Source organism: Salmo trutta, chromosome 13 (assembly GCF_901001165.1).
Source record: "Salmo trutta chromosome 13, fSalTru1.1, whole genome shotgun sequence".
In the NCBI taxonomy this organism is placed as follows: Eukaryota; Metazoa; Chordata; class Actinopteri; order Salmoniformes; family Salmonidae; genus Salmo; species Salmo trutta.
In genome coordinates this window covers 35,409,028-35,435,705 of record NC_042969.1, presented here as the reverse complement: position 1 = coordinate 35,435,705, position 26,678 = coordinate 35,409,028, and the positions used below count along the sequence as shown (strand labels likewise).

Genomic DNA, 26,678 nt, shown 5'->3' with positions numbered 1-26,678 from the left:
ATGATATCACTGATAGAACAGAACACACATGATATCACTGATAGAACAGAACACACATGATATCACTGATAGACCAGAACACATATGATATCATTGATAGAACAGAACACACATGATATCACTGATAGAACAGAACACACATGATATCACTGATAGAACAGAACACATATTATATCATTGATAGAACAGAACACACATGATATCACTGATAGAACAGAACACACATGATATCACTGATAGAACAGAACACACATGATATCACTGATAGAACAGAACACATATGATATCATTGATAGAACAGAACACACATATCACTGATAGAACAGAATACACATGATATCCCTGATAGAACAGAACACATATGATATCATTGATAGAACAGAATATACATCACATTCTGAAAGCAGGAACACAAAGATCCAAGGCTGTCATTGGACACAAACCAGTTATGAGCCAAAGAAGCCAGAAGACAAACCATTTAATCAGATACTGTATATGGGCTATAACTTATAAACTAAAAGGCTCTTTCCAATCTGCCCCCCAAAAAATGTATTCATCTGACTAAGCTGCTTGAGAGGTCATTTTCAAGAACATCTGAAGAGTAGAGAAAGACAAAACGAGTGGCATGAGGAACCCAGTAACAGTGATGACAGCCATGGTGTCTGTGGAGTTTAGGCTGTACACAATGTGCCTGTGTGCCCCCACGGTGGCTGGTCCAACCTGAGGGGACCAGCGAGGGCCTGTTCGCCGTCTGTAACAGCTACGGAGGCTTCTCCAGTTGCACCATGTTTCCAGTATGGACAGGTAAGCAGAGTTACTGTTACCTGTTGTCCTTTTGTGGAGAGAGGGTGGCTACATCCCAAACCACCATATTCCTTTTATATTATATCCCTTTATATTCCCACTACTTTTGACCAGGGCCCATAGGGCACTATACTATATGGGGAATAGGGTGCCATTTGGGATGCATACAGTGCTATTCCAAACCACTGTACAACACAACAATTGGGCCACTGTGTCTGAAATGACAGTACGTTGGCAGTAGTGTGACGTACTGTCATCAAACTCAAAGCTTTGTTACATCAGGCAGCAGTGTCCCACTCACAAGATGTCATGAATGTGGGCTATTCATTCAACTTTACTACATTGACGTACACACCCGTTTCATCCAAGAGAACAACAGTTCAATGTAGCACTACAATTAAAGTATATAGCTTCAATTACAGTATATAACTACAATTACAGTATATAACTACAATTATAGTATATTATATCGTCAGACCTAGTCTGTTTTTTAAAATGGTGGATGTTTCTCTAAATAACTCAAATGTACCTGTAATGGCTGACTGACTGCCTACTACTGTGTGTACAAATGACAACATAGTCTAAGTTGATAGCATGAATGTCAGATACCTAGGAGTACCTACTGTATTTGATTCATTATCAGATACATATAGTTTGTCTTGGATCATCCTCTCTGGCTCCAGTGCTCTCTCCTTCGTTGCTCTCTTCACTATCAGATCTCAGAGGTAGGAGAGCTATCGCTGCACTACTCCTCAGTATTCTCTCAGGTAGGCTATGAAATGTCTCAAGTAGCTGATGTGAACACTAAAGGATTTATCACTGCATTAGAGCATTGCAGCTCAATCATTTATCTTTGAAAACTGATGTTTGCATTTGCATGGCAAAAATGTACACGTCATTGTGCAAGACACTGAAGTCTAATTCCATGGAACCGCTGACAGGGACGGCTACCCCAGTCAAATTAAACCAAGAACTAACACTACCACCCAGTGGCACATCAGAATCTGGCAAGACGTTAAAAAAAAAAGTTTTATTTAACTAGGCAAGTCAGTTAAGAACAATATCTTATTTACAATGACGGCCAACTCCGGACGACGCTGGGCAATTGTGCGCCACCCTATGGGACTCCCAATCACGGCCGGATGTGATACAGCCTGGAATCGAACCAGGGACTGTAGTGACACCTCTTGCACTGAGATGCAATTACTTAGACAGCTGCGCCACTTGTGAGCCCACACAATATAGGAAGTTCTAAAACTTGTATGCTGGCCCTTTTTTTGCATTTGCGCAGTATCTAGTTGGGATAACAAATAGCTTTTAAGTCAAACCTTCTATGGAAGGCTGTCCTTTGTATTACAAATAAGAGAACAGGTGACTAGAATCAACTTTTTAATTTTACATATGGGTAAACATGAACAATACTCAGAGATGAAAGGAAAACTTAATACAGGATGATTACCCTTCCCACCCCCCCCCCCCCCCCCCCCCCAAACTGTTCAAATCAACGTGAATTACAATAGCTGCTTCATTATGACAAAACTGACTTCAATCTTACATAATCTAATTTACCTGCAGTAGGCCTAACATTAACCCATAGACATGCTCTATTTCATTTTGTCAGTAATCTACTCTGGATATTCATAGTGGATGCGTCCCAAACAGTACTCTATTCCGTATATAATGCCTTACTTTGGACCGGGGTCCATAGGGTGGCATTTGGGATGCATAAATAAGTGTTTAAATAACCGAAAGTGGACAGCTTGGCAGCGCGAGCTCATTACAGTGATACATGAAGACATTACAGCAAGACTGTTCTGCAGTCAGAGGGTTCTTTCTTCTCATAGTCATCCTTCAGATAAGCACCAACCCAACAGCTAACACACAGAAACAAGAACAATTAGGCTAAAACAGGTTTCAAATGGTGAGAAGAGGAAAGAGCTGTAAGGGATGGATGGGACGTTTTGTCAATATTGAATTGATAGGTCACTTAATATATTTAGACCATGAGAGTCCACCTGTTCTATAAAAGAAAAGAGGATGATTCTTCACTTGGGGCCGATGTAGTTAGCTGCCTTTCCAGTCTTCTTAAGTGTTTCCAGAAGCACGTCCGTGTCCTTGTCAGACTCAATGAAAACCTTCTTGTTGGGGAGGTCGATCTCAAATTGGACACCACCTTACGCCGACAAATAAGACAGAAAGAGAAAATAGTTTTATTTTAACAAGCAATCTATATTTGCTGAATTTAGCTAAACCAAAGTACACGATTCTCAACAAAGTGTGTGTGGATGTGAGTGCTGTTTAACAACATCTTCTAGATGTTCCAGAAAGTTGGATTTGCTGTGACATTTAGCTATAAGAGACACTCACCCAGTTTATTGAGGACTCGGGTAACTGCACCAGAGCATCCCTCACATGTCATGTCCACAAAGAATTCGTGCTTCTGTGGGAATAATTCACAAACTGATTCATATTCCAGGAGTTAGGCATCATTCTCATGTTAGTATGGGACAGCTAATCAGTTAGCAAGCAATGACTAGCTCAGCTATTAGGCTGATTAATCAGGCTGTAATACACAATTGGTATATACAGCCTGAAACTAATGACTGCAAAATCGTGTAAATGTTTCTTACAAGCCAGAATGTGGAATAAAATTACATTTAAAAAGTTACTCTACACTGGTTGTCTGTGCGATTTATTTTGTTCTTCAGTTGCTTGAAATTTGTGACAAAATATCAACAGGAAAGTATTGTTTACCTGACTTTTTAGAAAGCAGCTAGGTATATGTTCGAGTCTGCACCGATATTTTTTGTTGTTGTTGTATTGGATATTCGGTTCTCTCATCAATAGCTATTGAACCAAGAATGCCATGACAATGAAACCCCATGTTTTTCTGTATCAGGGGAGGATGGAGAACATTTGTCTTGTGTTAACTTTTATTTAATCGGATTTCAATAATTCAAAAAAAAAAATCTTAAATTAAAAAATATATATATACACACTTTCATAGGAAAGTAGTTTACCTGAACCGGTGTCTAAGTGTTAGAGACCTCTCTAATACTCAGAAAGCGTAGATTCAAACTCCCATTTACCAGTTCTGAAAGCATTATGTCAAAATACTTTCGTTGATGACCAAATATGGAGTTCATACGACTATATAATTCTATAAAACATTAAGTTATTATTTTTAAAATGTGCAAGCAACCTAAAAACAAAATCATTTTCAGCACCTCTAATCACTCATTAATGCCACGCACAGGTCGGAAATCTACAACAGCTCAATACATTGGAGGTTCCAAATAGGCAGTTTTTTTTTCTTCAGTTGGTTGTACATTTTAATTTAGACATTTTTTCGATGTACATACCGGCCGTAAATGAAGATAGTTGCTCAGCGAAACTCCATATTTGGTGATCAACGGACGTATTTCGACATAACGCTCGCAGAGCTGGTGAATGAGAGTTTAAAATCGAACCTTTCTGGGCGTTAGAGAGGTCCCCAACGCCTACATACTGATTCAGGTAAACTATACTTTCCTGTGGATATTTTGTCTCAAGGACAAACCGCACAGACAACCGGTAGAGTACGTTTAAATATAAATTGTATTAAACATTCTGGCTTGTAAGGAACATGTACACGATTTTGCAGGCATTAGGCTGTACACCAATTAATTGTGCATTACAGCATGATTAATCAGACTAACTAGCTATGTATAAAGCACTGCAGTCCAATCTCAGCACTATGTAACAATAACAATGTGCGAATTTATTCAATAACTCACGGTCGTCATGTTGCTGTTGAGGTAGAGCGTAAGATCAATGGACTTTCTCCTCTTTCAACGCTTGTACGACTAACTAGCTGCTGAATATGATGCTGCCTTGCCTTGCTTGCTAGCTAAAGTACATCAAAGTTAGGGACCATCGACACGTTGCTAGATATTGGTGAAAGTAACTTTGCATATTTAACTCAATATTCACATGTAGAAAGTTGGTGGGACGAGTGCACAATTATACTGACTAATATCAATATAATTATTTTGCAGAACACTTTCAAATTACATTATTTTGGGAGAAGTCGTTTTTTTTCATAAAAATATTGCTGCAGGTAATTTTTCCCAGAGCCCTTAAAACGTCACACCGGAATACGGAAGTTTGGAACATTTTGGAAAAAACATTTAACAAAACTGCTACAAATTAACCAAATATGAGACTGCGAAAAAATGACATGTCACAATAACGATAGATTATGGCGCGTATTTTCTGATAACAACTTGTCCAGCTTGCTCCATGGGACAACACGCAGGGATCACGCTTGTAGCAACTTGACCAATTCAATGTTTGGGGTGATGTTTCATACCAGACAATCGGCATGATTTCACACTAACGATAATTGACTTAATTTTGATGGAAAGTTAGTTTGCTAACAAGCCAGCTAGCTAGCTACAAAACCAAGCACCCAAAATTCAATCAGCTGATATGCGGCATCTTCCAGATCATGTGACCAAACCCCCCTGTGTTTTGGAAGGGGTCTTCAGATAGGTAGCACTAGCAGGTCACTTGTATTGAACCAGATATCGCCTCTTACTCTCACAACCAGTACAATATCGACGGTAGGAAAAATACTGCTTTAGCAAGAGATGCCCCTACAGCGAACTTCTTTGATGTAAATACTACCGAGGCAGGAATCACAGCTTTACAGGTGAATTAAAGTACAATAATCACGGCTAGCTAATTAGCCAGGATTGGACCATACAAAACAAACTGATGTGTTGTCAACTAACATTATCCAGCTGGAGGTGGTGTAGCTGTAATATGGGATCAAACAATGATGTTGTAACTTGATATAGGCTAGTTTGGCTAAAGAATATAGCCCAAACAGAACGGTTTCTGATAATGGCTTTGAGACCATTCAAAACAATATTACAGTTTTGAAACTGCAGTAAAAGTGTACTAACTGCAGTTATACTGCACCCTTACTGCAATCTTTTTTTTCGTAAGGGGGTCATATAGCCTTGCTACTATAAAGTGCGGTACCTGACGTTAAGTCATACATATAGCTTTTTTTGTCTGCTAGTAAAATAAGTGGATAGTTGTGGGTAAGTAGCTAACTGACAGCTACTGTGCGAAAGCCCTTTTGTTGGTAATTCTGTTAATTGATGATAAGTTAATGTATCCTTATTGTGTCCAGATACAGTGGATTCGGAAAGTATTCAGACCCCTTGACTTTTTCCACATTTTGTTACGTTTTTTCCCCTCATCAATCTACACACAATAAACCATAATGACAAAGCAAAAACAGGTCTTTAGAAATGTTTACAAATTCATAAAAAAATAACAGACCTTATTTACATAAGTATTCAGACCCTTTCCTATGAGACTTGAAATTAAGTTTAGGTGCATCCTGTTTCCATTGATCATCCTTGAGATGTTTTTATAACTTGATTGGAGTCCACCTGTGGTAAATTCAATTGATTGGACATAATTAGGAAAGGCACACACACACCTGTCTATATAAGCTCCCACAGTTGACAGTGCATGTCAGAGAAAAAAACAAGCTATGAGGTTGACGGAATTGTCCGTAGAGCTCCGAGACAGGATTGTGTCGAGGCATAGATCTGGGAAAGGGAACCAAAAAATGTCTGCAGCATTGAAAGTCCCCAAGAACACAGTCACAGAACAATGAGACAGATATTTCACTGAATGTATAACTGTGAAGCATCCGGTTGGTGTTTCCTCTCACTACCAAATATGGTAATGAGGGGGAAGCCCACTGGCGGGCAGTGGGAGAAGATGGAAAGAGATAGATCTTGGCTGACATTCTGCAAATCTTCCTATCAATTAAACATTTGATCTCAATACAGTTCTTTGTTCCCGAAACTAAAATCTGTTATGAACAGAACAGACTAAGTTTTGTAGACTTTACCCTTTACAAATGTTGTAAAAAAATCATGCTGTTTATCGAGTGCAAATGTAAATTTAGTTTTTGCACATGCGCACTTCACAGATTAGGCGTTCTCTAACGGAAATATGTAGATGTATACCAGAACGCACCAATAGGATATCGCTAGCGTGTGCTTGGCTCTGCCCGCCCACCTTGCTTGTTCTGCCCACTATGACTCAGTTGTTCCCGTTGGAAACAACAAGCTGTGGTCTATCTTGGCTTAGTTATAGAAATCTTTGACACAGTGGCCTCCATCATTCTTAAATGGAAGAAGTTTGGAACCACCAAGACTCTTCCTAGAGCTGGCCACCGGGCCAAACTGAGCAATCGGCGGAGAAGGGCCTTGGTCAGGGAGGTGACCAAGAACCCGATGGTCACTCTGAAAGAGCTCCAGAGTTCCTCTGTGGAGATGGAAGAACCTTCCAGAAGGACATCCATCTCTGCAGCACTCCACCAATCAGGCCTTTGTGGTAGAGTGGCCAGGTGGAAGCCACTCCTCAGTAAAAGGCCCATGACAGCCCGCTTGGAGTTTGCCAAAAGGCACCTAAAGACTCTCAGACCATGAGAAACAAGGTTCTCTGGTCAGATGAAACCAAGATTGAACTCTTTGGCCTGAATGCCAAGCGTCACGTCTGGAGGAAACCTGGCACCATCCCTATGGTGAAGCATGTTGGTGGCAGCATCATGCTGTGGGGATGTTTTTCAGCGGCAGGTACTGGGAGACTAATCAGGATCAAGGGAAAGATGAACGGAGCAAAGTACAACGAGATCTTTGTTGAAAACCTGCTCAGGACCTCAGACTGGGGTGACAATTCACCTTCCAACAGGACAACGACCCTAAGCACACTGCCAAGACCGCGCAAGAGTGGCTTCGGGACAGGTCTCTGAATGTCCTTGAGTGGCCCAACCCAATCGATCGTCTCTGGAGAGACCTGAAATTAGCTGTTCAGCAACGCTCCCCATCCAACCTGACAGACCTTGAGAGGATCTGCAGAGAAAAATGGAAGAAACTCCCCAAATACAGGTGTGCCAAGCTTGTAGCGTCTTACCAAAGAAGACTCAAGTAAAGGGTCTGAATACTTATGTAAATATGATAAATCATTTTTTTTCTTTTTAGTACATTTGCAAAAAAATCGAATGTTTTTTGCTTTGTCATTATGTGGTATTGTGTGTAGATTAAATATATATTTTTAAATACATACCAATCAATTTTAAAACTCGGAGAGGGTGGAAAGGAGGATCTGATGGTTCACAGTATCAAAGGCAGCAGATAGGTCTAGACTCTAGAAGGATGAGAGCAGAGGAGAGAGAGTTAGCTTTAGCAGTGCGGAGAGCCTCCGTGACACAGAGAAGAGCAGTCTCAGTTGAATGACCAGTCTTGAAACCTGACTGATTTGGGTCAAGAAGGTCATTCTGAGAGAGTTAGCAAGAGAGCTGGCCAAGGACGGCACGCTCAAGAGTTTTGGAGAGAAAGAAGGGATACTGGTCTGTAGTTGTTGACATCGGAGGGATCGAGTGTAGGTTTTATGAGAAGGGGAGCAACTCTCGCTCTCTTGAAGACGGAAGGGACGTAGCCAGCGGTCAAGGATGAGTTGATGAACGAGGTGAGGTAAGGGAGAAGGTCTCCGGAAATGGTCTGGAGAAGTGAGGAGGGGATAGGGTCAAGAGGGCAGGTTGTTGGGCAGCCGGCCGTCACAAGTCGCAAGATTTCATCTGGAGAGAGAGGGGAGAAAGAGGTCAAAGCATAGGGTAGGGCAATGTGAGCAGGACCAGTGGTGTCGTTTGACTTAACAAATGAGGATCGGATGTCGTCAACCTTCTTTTCAAAATGGTTGACAAAGTCATCCGCAGAGAGGGAGGAGAGGAGGGGGAGGATTCAGGAGGGAGGAAAAGGTGGCAAAGAGCTTCCTAGGGTGCTTGGACTTTAGAGTGGTAGAAAGTGGCTTTAGGACCTTTAAGGCACATTCATAACCTAAGCGGAAACCAGATTTCGTACCAGAGAGAATACTATAGACATCAAGAAAGCCAGTCAGTTGATTATTGACAAGTTTTTCCAACACTTTTGATAAACAGGGCAAAATAGAAATTGGCCTATAACAAGTTAGGATCAGCTTGATCTTCCCTTTTTAAATAAAGGACGGACCGTGGCTGCCTTCCAAGCAATGGGAACCTTCCCAGAAAGGAAAGACAGGTTAAAAAGGTTGGTGATAGGCTTGGCGACGATAGGGGCCGCAACCTTAAGGAAGAAAGGGTCTAAACCATCTGACCCAGATGTTTTTTGGGGGAGTTTCAGGAGCTCCTTTAGCACCTCGGACTCAGTGACCGCCTGCAGGGAGAAAATTTGTAGTGGGGCATTGGAAAAAGAGGGAGAAGCATCGGGGATAGTCGCATTAGAAGGGGTGGGAGATGAGGAAATGTTGGACGGGCAAGGAGGCATGGCTGAGTCAAATAGGAATCCTGACTTAATGAAGTGGTGATTAAAGAGCTCAGCCATGTGCTCCTTGTCAGTAACAACCATATAACCAACATTAAGGGACATGGGCAGCTGTGAGGAGGAGGGTTTATTCTCCAGGTCTTTAACCGTTTTCCAGAACTTCTTGGGGTTAGACCCACAGATCGAGAACTGCTCCTTAAAGTAACTAACTTTGGCCTTCTGGATAGCCTGAGTGCACTTATTTCTCATTTGCCTGAACGATAGCCAGTCAGCCTGAGTATGCGTGTGCCGAGCCTTTTGCCAAATGCAATTCTTTAGGTGGAGTAACTCTGCAAGGTCACGGTCGAACCAGGGGCTGAACCTGTTTTTAATTCGTGTCATGAGTCTTGCGCTGGAAGCAGCAATGCAGAGTTGTCATAAAATCTGATTTTTAAACCAAACTTTAACCCTAACGTTAACCACACTGCTCATGAGTCTTGCCCTAGAGGCAGCAATGCAGAGTTGTCATAAAACCTTTTTTTTTTTTTTTTACCTAACCTTAACCCTAACGTTAACAACACTGCTCATCAGTTTTTACAACAGACAAGTTTGACTTTGCAGCTGGCCTATCAAGTGGAAATCGCTCAGTCTACTTCCAGGGCAAGACTCGTTACAATAAACCTCAATCTGCCAACATTTGATGGAATTTATTGTGGAAGAATGGTGCTCATCCCTCCAATAGAGTTCCAGACACTTGTAGAATCTGTAAGGTCTGGACTCACTGTCTGTATAAGAGAGAGTCTATAAGGTCTGGACTCACTGTCTGTATAAGAGAAAGTCTATAAGCTCCAGTGCTGTGTTTCTATTGCATCAGCCGTAGAACTGTGCATGACTTTGGCATTATCCGTGTCAGGAGAAATCAGCTTATTTGCGTTTTTAACATAACCTGCAACAATGTAAATAAATACAGCAAATTGAATTGCTTCATGACGGCAACAGGTTAGAGATCTATGAATAGAATCTACTAGCTATTTCCCAGAATGATCATCTTCAATACAAGATCATTTTTCTTCTATCCAGCAACAAGAAAAAAAAACTGTACTTGATAGTCTAAAAACAATCAATATTGATTAGGCCTAATAGCCAATAAAACTCACTTGACTATTTGCTAATTGTCTAAGTTGTTCTTCAGCACACGTGGTAGCACGTTGTGCTACTAATAACTTACTGTCCGTCACTCCCCTGAGGGAGGGAACTTACGGATTGGTACGTGTGTGTGTGTGTGTGTGTGTGTGTGTGTGTGTGTGTACATGTGTTGACAAAGAAGTTGAAGTTAAACCAAGCCCTGGGATGTTGTCGCACGAGAGAGACAATAAAATATTAAAAGTCACACTCCCAGGAGAACAGAATGTAGCCTGCCTCGTTGCCTTTTCAGAACAGGAGAACAGAAAGAATGTAGCCTGCCTCGTTGCCTTTTCAGAACAGGAGAACAGAAAGAATGTAGCCTGCCTCGTTGCCTTTTCAGAACAGGAGAACAGAATGTAGCCTGCCTCGTTCCTTTTCAGAACAGCAATTGTAATTTCAAGGTTGTTTGGCAGTCGCAGTCAGAAACTGACTGTACAGTAATAACAGAACTAGCCTCGACTCCAGAAGTTCTAGGTTTCTCCAGATAAGAACACTGCTGGTGCTTGAGGTCTGGTATCTGGTAGACCATTTATAAACTCATCAAAAAAAGAAACGTCCTTTTTTCAGGACCCTGTCTTTCAAAGATAATTCGTAAAAATCCAAGTAACTTCACAGATCTTCATTGTAAAGGGTTTAAACATTGTTTCCCATGCTTGTTCAATGAACTATAAACAATTAATGAACATGCACCTGTGGAACGGTCGTTAAGACACTAACAGCTTACAGATGGTAGGCAATTAAGGTCACAGTTATGAAAACTTAGGACATTAAAGAGGCCTTTCTACTGACTCAGAAAAACACCAAAAGGAAGATGCCCAGGGTCCCTTGTTCATCTGCGATAACGTGCCTTAGGCATGCTGCAAGGAGTCATGAGGACTGCAGATGTGGCCAGGGCAATAAATTGCAATGTCCGTACTGTGAGACGCCTAAGACAGCGCTACAGGGAGACAGGACGGACAGCTGATCGTCCTCGCAGTGACAGACCACGTGTAACAACACCTGCACAGGATCGGTACATCCGAACATCACACCTGCGGGACTGGTACAGGATGGCAACAACAACTTCCCGAGTTACACCAGGAACGCACAATCCCTCCATCAGTGCTCAGACTGTCCGCAATAGGCTGACAGAGGCTGGACTGAGGGCTTGTAGGCCTGTTGTAAGGCAGGTCCTCACCAGACATCACCAGCTACAACGTCGCCTGTGGGCACAAACCCATCCTGACATGACCCTGCATCATGACAATGCCACCAGCCATACTGCTCGTTGTGTGCATGATTTCCTGCAAGACAGGAATGTCAGTGTTCAGCCATGGCCAGCGAAGAGCCTGGATCTCAATCCCATTGAGCACATTTGGGACCAGTTGGATCGGAGGGTGAGGGCTAGGGCCATTCCCACCAGAAATGTCCGGGAACTTGCAGGTGCGTTGGTGGAAGTGTGGAGTAACATCTGACAGCAAGAACTGGCAAATCTGGTGCAGTCCATGAGGAGGAGATGCACTGCAGTACTTAGTAACTGGTGTGGCCACCAGCTGTATTGAATGTTACTTTTGATTTTGACTCCCCCTTTGTTCAGGGACAAATTATTCAATTTCTGTTAGTCACATGTCTGTGGAACTTGTTCAGTTTATGTCTCAGTTGTTGAATCTTATGTTCATACAAATATTTACAAATGTTAAGTTTGCTGAAAATAAACGCAGTTGACAGTGAGAGGACGTTTCTTTTTTTGGTGAGTTTAGCATGGAATGAACTACCATTACATTGTCCTTACCACAGTGTCTCTGGAGGAGGAATCGGAGAGGCAGCAGGAGGATCCACCCAGCAGCAGCGGACCAACCATGATCTCTGACACTGACAATCGCCAAGACGGTATTGAATTTGAAACCCCATGGCTCTGTTTAGTCAGAACAGACACCTGTATTCATAGTGTCTCAGAGTAGGACTGCTCATCTACTCCCAGTGTCTCCGTATGAGCAGGAGGGTGATATATTATTTGATGCTAGAAGTAGTACTCCTACTCTGAGTAGCTTCATGATTACAGGCCCTGGGCTGCATTCAGCAGGGCTCAACGTTGTGGAACGTGCTGATTTGCAATATATTATGTAGAACAAACAAGATTCTCTGACATGTAGAAGAAGGAATGAGATCATGTCTATTCATGACATTTGCCTAGTGAACATATCCAGGAAACTGATGTAACGAGTGATTGATTAGATTACACATTTTTCCACATACAGAGGCTATCTTCTTCTGATATAATGTATTTCATTACTTTCCATTCAGTGTTTTTCTTTTGGATGAGAAGTAGCCTAAAGTGTCTTGTTTGGGGATGATCATTAGCTAACACTGCTTTGTTTGTGTCAACAAAGCAGGGCCCAGCCTAGCAGACTGATTATGGCTAGAACTCTGGTCCTTCTGTGGGGATTCTGTGTAGTACAACCCTACTATCTACAGTATGAAGTAATGTAGCAGAATCTGTCATCTCAGCAGCAGAATTAAGACATTCTTCTGACTGGGGAATTTTTGTGATTGAATATAAAGTATTATTGAGTTGCCGTTGTACCAATCTAACTGTAGGAACAACTGTGTGTCCCCGTATTGCAGGCCCAGGTCCAGTTCTCTCCAGGATATCAGCGAGCACCTCTGAGGAGGATGTTCTCTGTCCTACTCCACCTCTACCCCCCGAACCTGATTCTCGGTACGAGAGAATTGGAGGCCAAACAGGGACTTCGTAAGTACGTTTATGTTACATGCGTATATGTATATTATTTTCATTCCAGCTCTTGGTCATACAAAATCAAAGAGCGTAATTTGTATTGTTGTATTGAAACAAAGTCAAAGTCAATCCCTAGCAGCACAGTTTCCATCCTGAGACCTGAGGCCCCTTACAAAGAGCTGATTATATGAGAGCGTATGAGACCCTGTATTCATAATTGTTTGATGACATTATTGCATTAAGGGATGTGATTTGACACTGATCATGTTTTATTTGTTATGTTGTAGGTTTTTACAGACCCTGATCCACCTCCTGAAGGGGAACATCGGTACAGGGCTACTAGGCCTACCTCTGGCTGTCAGGAATGCAGGCCTTGTGGTAAGGGTTAGGAGGGGAACATCGGTACAGAGCTGCTAGGCCTACCTCTGGCTGTCAGGAATGCAGGCCTTGTGGTAAGGGTTAGGAGGGGAACATCGGTACAGAGCTGCTAGGCCTACCTCTGGCTGTCAGGAATGCAGGCCTTGTGGTAAGGGTTAGGAGGGGAACATCGGTACAGGGCTACTAGGCCTACCTCTGGCTGTCAGGAATGCAGGCCTTGTGGTAAGGGTTAGGAGGGGAACATCGGTACAGGGCTACTAGGCCTACCTCTGGCTGTCAGGAATGCAGGCCTTGTGGTAAGGGTTAGGAGGGGAACATCGGTACAGAGCTGCTAGGCCTACCTCTGGCTGTCAGGAATGCAGGCCTTGTGGTAAGGGTTAGGAGGGGAACATCGGTACAGGGCTACTAGGCCTACCTCTGGCTGTCAGGAATGCAGGCCTTGTGGTAAGGGTTAGGGTTAGAAGGGGAACATCGTTCTCCCACCATTTTATTCAGGTGTCCTCTTGTATTTGTTCAAAACCTTTGTCATTGTTTCAACAATCTTACTTTGATCTATTCTATAGCTCTGTAGTAGATGTCCATGGCTAATACATTTATTCTGCCAGTGCAGTGTGAGCGAATGACACAATCCCAATGGGACTATTAGGGTTGCAGAAATTCCTGGAACTTTCAATATATTCCCTTGTTTTCCAGAAATCCTGGTTGGAGGATTCCGGATTCTCTGCTTATTCTCTCCTGATTCTAGAAACCTCCAACCGGGATTTCGGGAAAACCAGGGAATTTATTGAAAGTTCCCTGAATTTTGCAACCTTAGTGACTATACCTAATGACACTGTCTTCTCTCTTCCTTTCCAGTTAGGACCTCTGAGTCTGTTTGCCATGGGGATGATAGCAGTCCACTGTATGAATCTGCTTGTAAAATGTTCCCACCACCTCAGTGCAAAGTAAGTGGAGCCTTTCTCACACCATTTGTCTGCAGCACTTCTCAGTTGTTCCATAATTATATATTTTTTTCTTTAACTAGGCAAGTCAGTTAAGAACAAATTCTTATTTACAATGACGGCCTACACCGGACAAACCCGGGACTCCCAATCACGGCCGGTTGTGACACAGCCTGGATTTGAACCAGGGTGTCTGTAGTGACGCCTCAATCACAGTGCCTTAGACCGCTGTGCCACCCGGGAGCCCCATAAACAGATCCAATTGTTGTGCATACTGTTGTACAGCTATACTGAACAAAAATATAAACTCAATATGTAAAGTGTTGGTCCCATGTTTCATGAGCTGAAATAAAAGATCCCTGAAATGTTCCATATGCACAAAAAGCTTTCTCTAAAATGTTGTGTAAAAATGTGTTTACATCCCTGTTAGTGAGCATTTATCCTTTGCCAAGATAATCAATCCACCTGACAGGTGTGGCATATTAAGAAGCTGATTATACAGGGGCTTCATGAATTTATTTCAATGGACTGATTTCCTTTTATGAACTGTAACTCTGTAAAATCTTTGAAATTGTAGCACGTTGCATTTTTATATTTTTGTTCAGTATGGTTTGAGTCAAGAATCAAGAAGAGAAGTACATTATGCGCTTGAGTTTGATGTCTATGAGGAAATCTCTCACATTGTCCTGGAAACTGTAATGGGGAAATGTGTTCAGTTCATACTCTAATCTAAGTCAATGTCACCACGATGCAGCTATGCCATCAAGCTTAGTATTGGATAAAGCAGGATGTTTAATGAATTTGAGTCCACTATGTTGTAGTAACATCCTTATGGGTGTGTTCAGACTGCAAGTTATGTTGTTGAACTGGTGTGGTTAATTTCCTTTTGTAGGAGAAGTGAAAAGCGTTTTTATTTTGTAATACAAGCAAACTGAAACTAAACGAGCACAATGTGAATGCACCCTAGATTTCAGTTGCGTTGGATACTCAACATCCATTGTTCACAACCCTGTTCTCTGTTATACAATCAAACAGGTTAATAATGGTATATCAGTTATATCAGTATCCGTTTTTTTCCATTCAGACCAAAATGAATAAGATTACATGGACAAGGTAGATCTGATCCTAGATCTGAATCTGGGCCCTGAGGGATGTTCCCTCTCTTCTAGGTTGAACAAGCCCTTTCTGGACTATGGTGATGCTGTGCAGTATGGTATGGAGAATGTCTCGTGGCTGAGAAGGCACTCAATATGGGGGAGGTAAATATATCTAGAATGTGTCTACAGTAGTTACTGTAGAATGTGTCTTGTAGAATGTGTGTACAGTAGTTACTGTAGAATGTGGCTACAGTAGTTTCTGTAGAATGTGTCTATTGTAGAATGTGTGTACAGTAGTTACTGTAGAATGTGTCTATTGTAGAATGTGTGTACAGTAGTTACTGTAGAATGTGGCTACAGTAGTTTCTGTAGAAGAACCTACAGGAAGGTTATGAATCATATGAAATGTATTCTGTAATAACAAGTGGAACTCCCTAGAGTCTTCTATATTATGGCTTGTGTTTTCACCTTATTCAATAAGTGTTTGGTTAATATCTGGTGTTTTCAGTCCCCTCTAATGTTTAGAACCGATGTTTATTTGTGTCCTTGTCCCTGTTTTCCTTCAGGCGGATAGTGAACGTGTTTCTGATCATCACCCAGCTGGGTTTCTGCTGTGTCTACTTCGTCTTCCTCAGTGACAACTTCAAACAGGTAGGGGACATGTCATCAAGTTGACTAGTACTGTTTCACACCACCAGGTGGTATTGTTTACTTCTTCCTGAGCAGTACCAGCAGTTTGGATGTTATCATCACTGGTGTGGACAAGATTCCAGCAGTTTGGATGTTATCATCACTGGTGTGGACAAGATTCCAGCAGTTTGGATGTTATCATCACCGGTGTGGACAAGATTCCAGCAGTTTGGATGTTATCATCACTGGTGTGGACAAGATTCCAGCAGTTTGGATGTTATCATCACTGGTGTGGACAAGATTCCAGCAGTTTGGATGTTATCATCACTGGTGTGGATAAGATGCCAGCAGTTTGGATGTTATCATCACTGGTGTGGACAAGATTCCAGCCAAACTCTTCTGCTCGTTCTGTTACTCAGCTACAGTGCATTCGGAAGGTATTCAGACCTCTTGACTTTTTCCACATTTTGTTACGTTACAGCCTTATTCTAAAATTGATTAAATAGTTTTTTTCACCCTCATCAATCTACACAATCTACCCCATAATGACAAAGAAAAAACAGCCACTCCTGCGTTGTCTTGGCTGTGTGCTTAGGGTCGTTGTCCTGTTGTAAGGTGAACCTTCGCCCAAGTCTGAGGTCCAGACCGCTCTGGATCAGGTTTTCATCAAGGATCTCTCTGTACTTTACTCTGTTCATCTTTCCCTCGATTCTGACTAGTCTCCCTGCCGCTGAAAACAATTCCAGAAAATTATGTCATGGCTTTAGAAGTTTCTGATAGACTAATTGACATAATTTGAGTCAATTGGAGGTGTACCTGTGGATGTATTTCAAGGCCTACCTTCAAACTCAGTGCCTCTTTGCTTGACATCATGGGAAAAATCAAAAGAAATCAGCCAAGACCTCAGAAAAAAAACACAAGGACCTTGTGAAGATGCTGGAGGAAACAGGTACAAAAGTATCTATATCAACAGTAAAACGAGTCCTATATTGACACAACCTGAAAGGCCGCTCAGCAAGGAAGAAGCAACTGTTCCAAAACTGCCATAAAAAAGCCAGACTACGGTTTGCAACTGCACATGGGGACAAAGATTGTACTTTTTGGAGAAATGTCCTCTGGTCTGATGAAACAAAAATAGAACTGTTTGGCCATAATGACCATCGTTATGTTTGGAGAAAAAGGGGGATGCTTGCAAGCTGAAGAACACAGGTGGCAGCATCATGTTGTGGCGGTGCTTTGCTGCAGGAGGGACTGGTGCACTTCACAAAATAGATGGCAGCATGAGGAAGGAAAATGATGAGGATATATTGAAGCAACATCTCAAGACATCAGTCAGGAAGTTAAAGGTTGGTCGCAAATTGGTCTTCCAAATGGACAATGACCCTAAGCATACTTCCAAAGTTGTGGCAAAATGGCTTAAGGACAACACAGTCAAGGTATTGGAGTGGCCATCACAAAGCCCTGACCTCAATCCCGTAGAAAATTTGTGGGCAGAACTGAAAAATGTGTGCGAGCAAGGAGGCCTACAAACCTGACTCAGTTACACCAGCTCTGTCAGAAGGAGTGGGCCAAGATTCACCCAACTTATTGTGGGAAGCTTGTGGAAGGCTACCCGAAATGTTTGACCCAAGTTAAACCATTTAAAGGCAATGCTACCAAATACTAATTGAGTGTATGTGAACTTCTGACCCACTGGGAATGTGATGAAAGAAATAAAAGCTGAAATGAATCATTCGCTCTACTATGATTTTGACATTTCACATTCTTAAAATAAAGTGGTAATCCTAACTGACCTAAGACAGGGAATCTTTACTAAGATTAAATGTCAGGAATTGTGAAAAACTGAGTTTAAATGTATTTGGCTAAGGTCTATGTAAACTTCTGACTTCAACTGTACATGTTCTCTGGGAATGATACCACTCTATCACCCTGACCTTCATTAATGAGCTTCCACAGATCTCCACCCCAGTCACATTCCTTCTCACTTAACAGCCTGATGTAAACATTCTGTCTCAACCACAGGCTTCATGTTTACCTCACTTCCTGCTATAGATACATTTGCACATATATCATTCTATCTAACCCATAACACACTAGTCACTACTCCTAATGCACACCTCCTCTTATAAACATACTAAAACATTCTTAAATCAATTAGTCAATATACATCAGTCCTTCCTCTGGAACAATGATCACTCTTATGTTCCACAAAACCTAAAAACATATTGACTTGAAAAGGAAAGAAGAAGAAGTACATGTTTAATCATTTCACACCATCCTTGATGCGACTTAAACTGGGGAAAGAACTGTCCATCTGTTATGTTCTATGCCTTTGTGATGCTGGTCTCTGTGCCCGGCTCCTTCATTTTCATCCTTGGGTGTTAACGCAAGACACAGACTATGAGCCTTGTATGCAATTAATTGTACCGTATCATCCAGCAATCTATATGCATTGATGCGATTTAACATTAAAATTCTGACGACATGGTAAAACATTTTTTTTTACAAAAAAATTATGTTTGAACCAAGCTATCATCCAGTGAGTTCTCCAATAACCTCCCAGTCAGAGGACACTTAAAGATAAGGTTTCTAGAGCCTCCCAGGTATAATACATTTGGGCAGTGCACCCACCCCTCACTGTTTGAGAGCAACTCTCTCTCGCTGTAGCTGAATCATAACTAAAACATTTTATAAATTATCCAACCCAAATTTAGAAAGACTCAAAGTAAAGCACTAAAGACTGTCAATCACACTAATTTGAGCTTCTCAATCTGGCACACATCATCACGGTTAGAATGTACATTTATAAACGGGGCCTTTTATTGCTGGTAATGAATCTTCTCATTACAACCTCCCTTTGTCCCTGTTTTCCTGTTGCGAGTGGCATGGTAATGAAAGATCGGTATCTCAATGCATTTTCACTCTAAATTGTTCGCAGTTGGTAGACCTAACTCAATACAACCCCCCCTCCCGGGCACTTCCTCCTTCCCAACGGCACATATGTAACTCTTGCCTGTCCCATTTGATGGCCCTTGTTAATGTCCCGATTTCAATATAAAGTAATCAGTTTTTCCCACTTACACAAGCCTCTCACCTGAGCCGCTACTACCATTCTGTCTGGTCCATTTCTCCCACCAGTACACCAGGAGCATGAGAGAAGTTTGAATGTTCTCTCTCTCCATGCTCACTCCATATGCGTGGTCTCCGGACTCATGGCGCACTCCTGCCGCCCGTACTCAGGTTAATGGCTCGGGCTCAGATTGGAGTGTTAAAAGTCACTGTCGCATTGAATGCCTTTGTTGCCCTTTCTTCAGCCGGTTAGGGAGGGTTTTGAGTTTCACACACACTGTTTGTGGTCATATTATTCCTACATGCATTAAGACACAATCGGACGTCACCTTCCATGATAACCTATAAAGAGGACAGATCAGAACAACAGTTTAGTTCAATTCATTTCGGATTCAGGAAATCCAGACAAGCATTGACTATATGGCAAATTATTACATTCCCAATTTTTTTAATAACATTATCTCTACGAAAAATGTCAAAGAGCATAACAACATACTGTTACTGTTGAAACAACCATTGTCAAAATTAGTTCATACTCCCTTATTTTACTGCTGACCTCTCTGAAAAGTTACCAGATCATGCAGTTGGCACACTAACCTAACAATACAGTAGACCCAATCTGGTGAAATTTGTATCGATACAAAGACAAAAAAAATGAAATCATCAATTCACATATCACAATCCATTTGGAGTAACTGTCAACCCTCATTAACATATATTTTTCCTTCTCTATGCAGACTGAACAAAATACATGTGTGTATTTACCTAAAGACCAGGGCCCAAGTGAACTGGTAATTTCCTCTTCGAACACATGATTCACATTGTGATTCTAAAACATGTTCCATCAAAAATAAACTAATTCGAATAACCAATCAATTTAGAATTACAACTCTTGATAACTCCATATGGAAATAATGGTATCTCATAAAGTAAAGTAATTGCATACCAAATTGATAAGACCCCAAACAAAATAAATCCCACAGTATCAACACCACTAACGCATACTCATAACCGGTAAGGTGCGTGTGTGTGTGTGTGTGTGTGATGAACAGGCCTTATCTGGAACTCCATTTCTAATCCAGAACCTTTTACACTTAAAACTGCTGAATATCACTAACTGTTCTCCCCAATACCACAATCTCAGGGAACATTCCAACGAGAGATAATGACACCCCCTCCTCTTCTGGAAAACAAAGTGTACATTTTGTTAGCATTCACTATGCTACATCTTAATCAGCAATCCAAAAGTATTAATTATAAACCAAAGATGATAATGGTAAATCCACTGTCCTTATCCCAATCATTAAACATTTGTTTTAATCCACCCCATCCTTTATTTATCTTTTATTTAGCATGTACTACCCTTAGACACGGCGACTTTATCTCACCACCGAGTCCAACGATTCACTGGTCTCTTTTCCACATGATTCTGCATAACCACCACACTACCATGTTCATGAACAAAAAATGTAAAGTTAATTTTAGATGTACCCCTATGCTAATTCCTCGTGACCCCTCCACCCTTTCGTCCATTCTAGAAATCTATTTCAGAATAAGACAACATAAAATGTACATTTATTCATAATAAAATGACAGAATGTCTCATGAGATTAAAAACCTCCCAAGGTTTTCTGAGTGTTTGGTCAGATAATGCTAATGTGTTGCCTCATTACAATCCATCCCCCTGGTATTTCGCCTAGATTCTTCAACCCAAAATGCTTTTTCCTTTGGCAAATTTAGCCAATTTCTCATCATAAGGAATCCGAGATATTTGATCCTGGCATCTATTAAAAAGTTGTGTAAGACGTGGTCTCATACGTTTTCCTTCACATAGAAACTGTAATCTCTATGACCTACTACCGATCGTACCGAGGCCATACACCGCTGTGTGGAAGTTTTCTGTCCTACTTTCAGGAGGATTTGTTGTTGCTCTTTTGAAAAAGAGGCAAACGCTTGCTTGGCAGCATTTCTTCCGTATACAGCAGGCTCCATTCCTACTTTACACTCCTTTTTCCAATGACCAACAGCCCCACACCTTTGATGTTTTTTCTCTAAGTTTCTTTGTCTTACCTTGGCCATTGAAACTATAGTTAGTGACTTTCCCTGTGGCCGGAGTTTTTTTTTCCACTCATAAAGCATCCTGCTCTATTTCATCCACTACCCCCACAATTGCCATTTTGATCACAGGTTTCAAACCTGCCATCAAAACAAATTATATCTATGTACTCACGTACCCTATCTTTTTGAAGCTGAGTACATTTACTAATTTCATTTTTATCAGTTATACTCGTCTGTTGATAAAACGCTGACATCAAAACACTTGTATATTGAGCTAGCGATTTATCATTGACGTCATTGTGCACAACAGCATCTCTGAGTTCTTTATTTGATTCGAATTTTCCGCCAACAGGGAAGTGCGGGCCAATTTGACCCAGTTTGCAAAATGTTTCCCATATTCGAGCCAAATTGGTAGAATGCTCTTGCGCTTCTTTCAGCGCCGCCATAGCTTTATTACAATTCTACAGCTCCGCTCTACCATATCAATAGTTATTATTCCCAAACCTCTCCCGACGGTGTCCAGGGCGTTTTTACAATTCTTCACTCCTGTCTATAATACTCACCTCCTATTAACTATTTTCCAAGGTAGCGCTACCCACTTCCTCGGAGAATAGTTATGGTATTTGTGCCTTTTATTGGTCACGGCACTTAATACCTTGTAATAGAACCACTATTATAGCGTCTGCAAATGTATTACTGGAGAATACGGATGACTCAATGTCTTATTCAAGTGTTGCGCATCAAATATCACTGTTGTTGATAACACACATTACCAAAATGATTCACACTTGTCTTCCTATTTCCACATCATCTGTCACGGTTCACCGCCCCAATAGGGCATAAACCAACCTCTCTTCTTATTGCTATTGTTCCTATACGAATCTCAAACAGTGTTAGAAAATCTTATTGCTTTTTTTTTAACCATGCATGTGGCTTTCCTTCAGAATTTATAGGCAACCTTCTTATCATTATCCACATATGCTCTACTGCCTCACTGTCACTGCAGCTGGGACTTTTGTCCCTTTTTTACAGATCTTGCAGAGGAAAACCTCCACTTGGGACCTATCCTTAAAGGAACCCACCCTACACCATATATTTACGACCGGTCGTTTCTCAATGGGCCTACTGAATAAACTCAGGCTTTCTAGATCCGTATCCTATATTTGTTCAGCCTACGATTCTAATCTCCCCAAGATGTCAAAATGAGTGGAAACAGGTGTAGGAACTGTGCCTACCTTGTTTGTTGCCAGCTCTGGACTCTCTGGTTTGACTATAAATCATGGTGAATCCTGCCGACAACGCCAACCCTTCTAATTATTAGAGTAAGAACTCATCGGACACTATGAAAGCTTAAACCAAGTTTATTCTTCCCAAAGGATAGAACAGCTGAAGTGACAAAAACATGTTTACGATAGTGGTGGTATTTGTACCCCACTTTGGGTGAAGTCTCCTCCTTCTCGCTAAACATTATCTTTATTGCTAGGCAGGAAACTAAGTGATACTGGCAATAACATTTTCCTTCTCCCTTAATGTGACCTGACCTGGACCCCCTTCATCACTAATCCATGGCTCTCTCCCCTTATCAATGCCTGCTACGTGATTGTTTTCCCTACAGTCAGTACATTCCAAGCTTAATTGCACCCACCATATACCTACCCCCTACAGATAACCACCTCTGGTGTAGCCCCTCAGCTATGGCACCCCTCAGGTCCTTATTATAACTAATGATTCATAACATTTAAAGTTCAGAAATCCAAAGCCATCACTATCCGTCAGTTGCTTGCACCTTGCTGGAAAGGGCAATATGAAGAAAATACCAGATCCAGCAGAGTACAGTTGAGGTTGGCATGACGTGTGAAAAGGATTCCCTACTATGTCTTCACTATTCTTTGGCATTCTTTCTTCAGGTGGTGGAGGCTTCTAACGGGACAACCATGAACTGCCACAGAAACCAGACGGCTGTGACCGTCCCCAGCTTTGACTCCCGTCTCTACATGTTGTGTTTCCTGCCAGCCATTATACCCCTGGTGTTCACCCCAAACCTGAAGTACCTGGCCCCCCTCTCTCTGGCAGCCAACCTGGCCATGTGTACTAGCCTGGTCCTCATCTACTTCTTCTGCTTCACGGTAGGTATTGCAGGGCTGTCTTCTGCTTCACGGTATGTACTGCAGGGCTGTCTTCTGGGGGGAGGGACTAACATGAACTTGTCCAAATAAGAAACGCAACTTTTCATTGCGAAAAGTTTTCTGTTGCAAAACATTTTGGTACAGTTTGCTACAGTGTGCACTAATGAATACACACCAGTCCCATGGCACGTGTTACGTTCCCTAGCAAGAAACCCCCCAAAATGTTGTCAAACAGAAGGGGGAACTAACAAAGAATCACTAACAACAACCAAAACGAAACAGGTTTGGTTTTAGGAGGGGTTCTGAAAAACACTCATGAGGGTGTCTATTGAAAGTTGACTTGCAACAACTGGGACCTAAAAGACACCCACCATGAGCACCCACTAAAATTTGCCCAAGAAGAGGCAAACAAAATTAAAACCAACACCAAACTTAGACAGGAAGGAGACCACAAAGTGGAGCAAAACAGGGAAAAATCCAATTTTTGTTTTTGTTGTTAGAAATCAAAATAGGGAGAGCCAACTAAAGGAGTTGACCGTCCACATCTCTCCAGACAAATGGAGCACCGGGCCAGCCACTCTTAAATATCCCCTGGGCCAGCACAGGTAAAACACCTTCTGACTAATGAAATGACAAGCCAGCAAAGGTGTAACTGATACTGACTAACGAGGTGACACCAACGTGTCTACGTGATAACCTCCAACCTTGAAATATAAATGTAAAAGCCTGTAACTTACGGAGTCGTTCCCTGTCTCAGCTTTAGTTAGTTTGTTCATGATGGACACGTTGGCAGCTAAAAGCTGAATTACAATAAATACATAACTTACTAGATGCAGAGCTACAAAACATCCATTCTTAACAAAGCATCCATTCTTAACAAAGCATCCATTCTTAACAAAGCATCCATTCTTAACAAAGCATCCATTCTTAACAAAGTTATCCATTCTTAACAAAGTTATCCATTCTTAACAATGTTATCCATTCTTAACAATGTTATCCATTCTTAACAATGTTATCCATTCTTAACAATGTTATCCATTCTTAACAAAACATCCATTCATAACAATAGTAGCCATCTAAATCCACTGCATATTATGTATATAATGAAATGTTCCAACAATATATCATTCTAATGTAGGCATTCTATAGCAACCAGCCCCGCCACCTCTATCTCTCCACTGATTGGGTTGTGGTTGTTATGGATGAAGAGGCAATGACTAGTGACAGGCAGTGTTGTGTTCGAGACCAATTCAAGACCGGCGCAAATCGAGTCCGAGTCGAGACCAAGACCGAGGGGTGCAATTCATTTTAGACCAGGGATTGGCAACTAGGAACTCTGTCGTGGTCTCAATTTACTGTTGAGAGTTACAATAGTAGAATACCCAAGGTGCAATTTTCGAAATTTGGTTGTACATCAGCAATTTTTCTCTTTTTATGCCAGTCACTGCCAGTTACTCAGTTAGCCAATGTCAGCTGACATTTTATAGTGAGTCTAGCGGCCAGCTATCTAAACCTTTTAAAATAATCCTGGTGAAATTACTGACTGGGGGGCCCCCATTGACCATCAGATATCATGTTAAAAACTGCACATTGTTCTCTCTGCTCCATGGCTAAATATTCTCTCTGCTCCATGGCTAAATGAGTAGAATTGCAGCAAACGTGCTTTAAAACAAACAAATAGGCTAGAGCCAGCTCTGACTGTGTGGGTATCGATGTGGGTGTTGAGCCGTGAGCCCCTGCGGCCCTTCATGATGAATTCTGATTGGTTTTGTGGCCCCCACCTCCATCAAAGTTGCCCATCGTTGCTTAAGACATTCAGAATGGTGAATAAATGCATGCTGAGGGCAAATGGAGCCACTTCAAATGATCACTAACCCAAACAGATGTATAATAGATCAAAATACAGGTACCTGCGTAAACAAAGGAAACTGCTTGAGTAAATGAAGGACACAAAGTATACTGAAAGCAGGTGCTTCCACACAGATGTGTTTTCAGAGTTAATTATGCAGTTAACATCCCATCATGCTTAGGGTCCGTGAATAAAAATGTCCAGTAGCCCATTATTTTGGCTAGAAAAATAGTGAATTTCCTGTAATGAAAAATAAATTAAAACATTCATGGTTTATGACATGTTCATATACTGTGTGACCTCCGGGGGGGACCCTGACCCTTGGGGCGGCTGCTGGGCTGTGTGCTTCCTCCAGTGTTTCTACCATCATCAAAACACCAAATGATGGAATTTGTGGTGGAAGAATGGTGTCGTATCCCTCCAATAGAGTTCCAGACACTAGTAGAATCTATGCGAAGGCTCAAACATCCTATAATGTTAACTGCTATGCATTGTTATTTAATGACCTTACTGGACTTTATTTGATATTCAACCAATTTATCTGTTTTGATTTCCAGAACATCCCAAATCATATCAACCTGCCCAAGGTGGGTCATGCCAAAGACTTCCCTCTCTTCTTTGGAACGGCCATCTTTGCTTTCGAGGGGATAGGAGTGGTAACGTATTACTGTTCATGTTGAACATATGCCGCAAAAAAACATTATTACCATGTAATTACATGTTAATACTGACATAATTGCATTATTACAACGTTACTACAGTTAGTACGGTGTAGTTTCATAGGTATAATGGCAACTTAAGGTGAAGTGTTACCTAACGTTGTTCCTCTTCATGTCTCAGGTCCTGCCCCTGGAGAACAAGATGCAGAAGCCTCAGAGTTTCAATATGGTTCTATGTCTGGGAATGGGCATCGTCACCTTCCTCTATATCAGCCTGGGGACCATAGGGTACATCACCTTTGGAGAGGCCATAGGGGGAAGTGTCACCCTTAACTTACCCAACTGCTGGTGAGTTCTTCTTACATTGTACTGAAGAGATGGTGCTGTATAGAATCACATAGGTACTGAAGAGATGGTGCTGTATAGAATCACATAGGTACTGTAGAGATGGTGCTGTATAGAATCACATAGATGGTGCTGTATAGAATCACATAGATACTGAAGAGATGGTGCTGTATAGAATCACATAGGTACTGAAGAGATGGTGCTGTGTTGAATCACAAAGCACATGTATTTTTTAACAGTGTAACACTGGTCATAATTGTATTCATCGAAAGGCTTTTGGGCATTTTTGGATTGCCTGAAGTGTGCATCGTCTTGAAGATTTGACCAAAATAGGATCTTTCTCTCTTTCTCTTTCTCTCTTCTCTTCTCTCTCTTTTCTCCTCTTTCTCTCTCTTTCTCCTTTCTCTTTTTTCTTTTTTCCTTTTCTTCTTTTCTCTCTCTCTCTTTTTTTCTTTCTTCTCTTCTTTCTCTTT

The 26,678-nt window shown here is 41.6% G+C and overlaps 2 protein-coding genes across 2 annotated transcripts in view; one reads left to right on the top strand and one right to left on the bottom strand.

Moving 5' to 3' along the window:
- Positions 1-2,411: 2,411 nt before the first annotated feature.
- On the bottom strand, positions 2,412-4,712 carry LOC115205718 (copper transport protein ATOX1). The gene is made up of 3 exons (XM_029771984.1): positions 4,581-4,712; positions 3,172-3,244; positions 2,412-2,977 (listed from the first exon to the last, which is right to left on the bottom strand). Exons 1-3 carry the CDS (start codon positions 4,587-4,589, stop codon positions 2,850-2,852), a joined length of 210 nt encoding a protein of 69 aa, XP_029627844.1. The 5' UTR covers positions 4,590-4,712; the 3' UTR covers positions 2,412-2,849.
- A 135-nt stretch (positions 4,713-4,847) lies between these two features.
- The window catches only part of LOC115205719 (proton-coupled amino acid transporter 1-like), a 60,005-nt gene continuing 38,174 nt past the window's right edge, over positions 4,848-26,678 (top strand). Inside the window, exons 1-10 of the mRNA XM_029771985.1 lie at positions 4,848-5,497; positions 12,114-12,206; positions 12,942-13,068; positions 13,341-13,431; positions 14,287-14,375; positions 15,542-15,631; positions 16,036-16,120; positions 23,134-23,352; positions 25,759-25,857; positions 26,042-26,208. Coding sequence (XP_029627845.1) covers positions 12,176-12,206; positions 12,942-13,068; positions 13,341-13,431; positions 14,287-14,375; positions 15,542-15,631; positions 16,036-16,120; positions 23,134-23,352; positions 25,759-25,857; positions 26,042-26,208 — 998 coding nt within the window. The 5' untranslated portion in view covers positions 4,848-5,497; positions 12,114-12,175. The remainder of the gene's footprint in view (positions 5,498-12,113; positions 12,207-12,941; positions 13,069-13,340; positions 13,432-14,286; positions 14,376-15,541; positions 15,632-16,035; positions 16,121-23,133; positions 23,353-25,758; positions 25,858-26,041; positions 26,209-26,678) is intronic.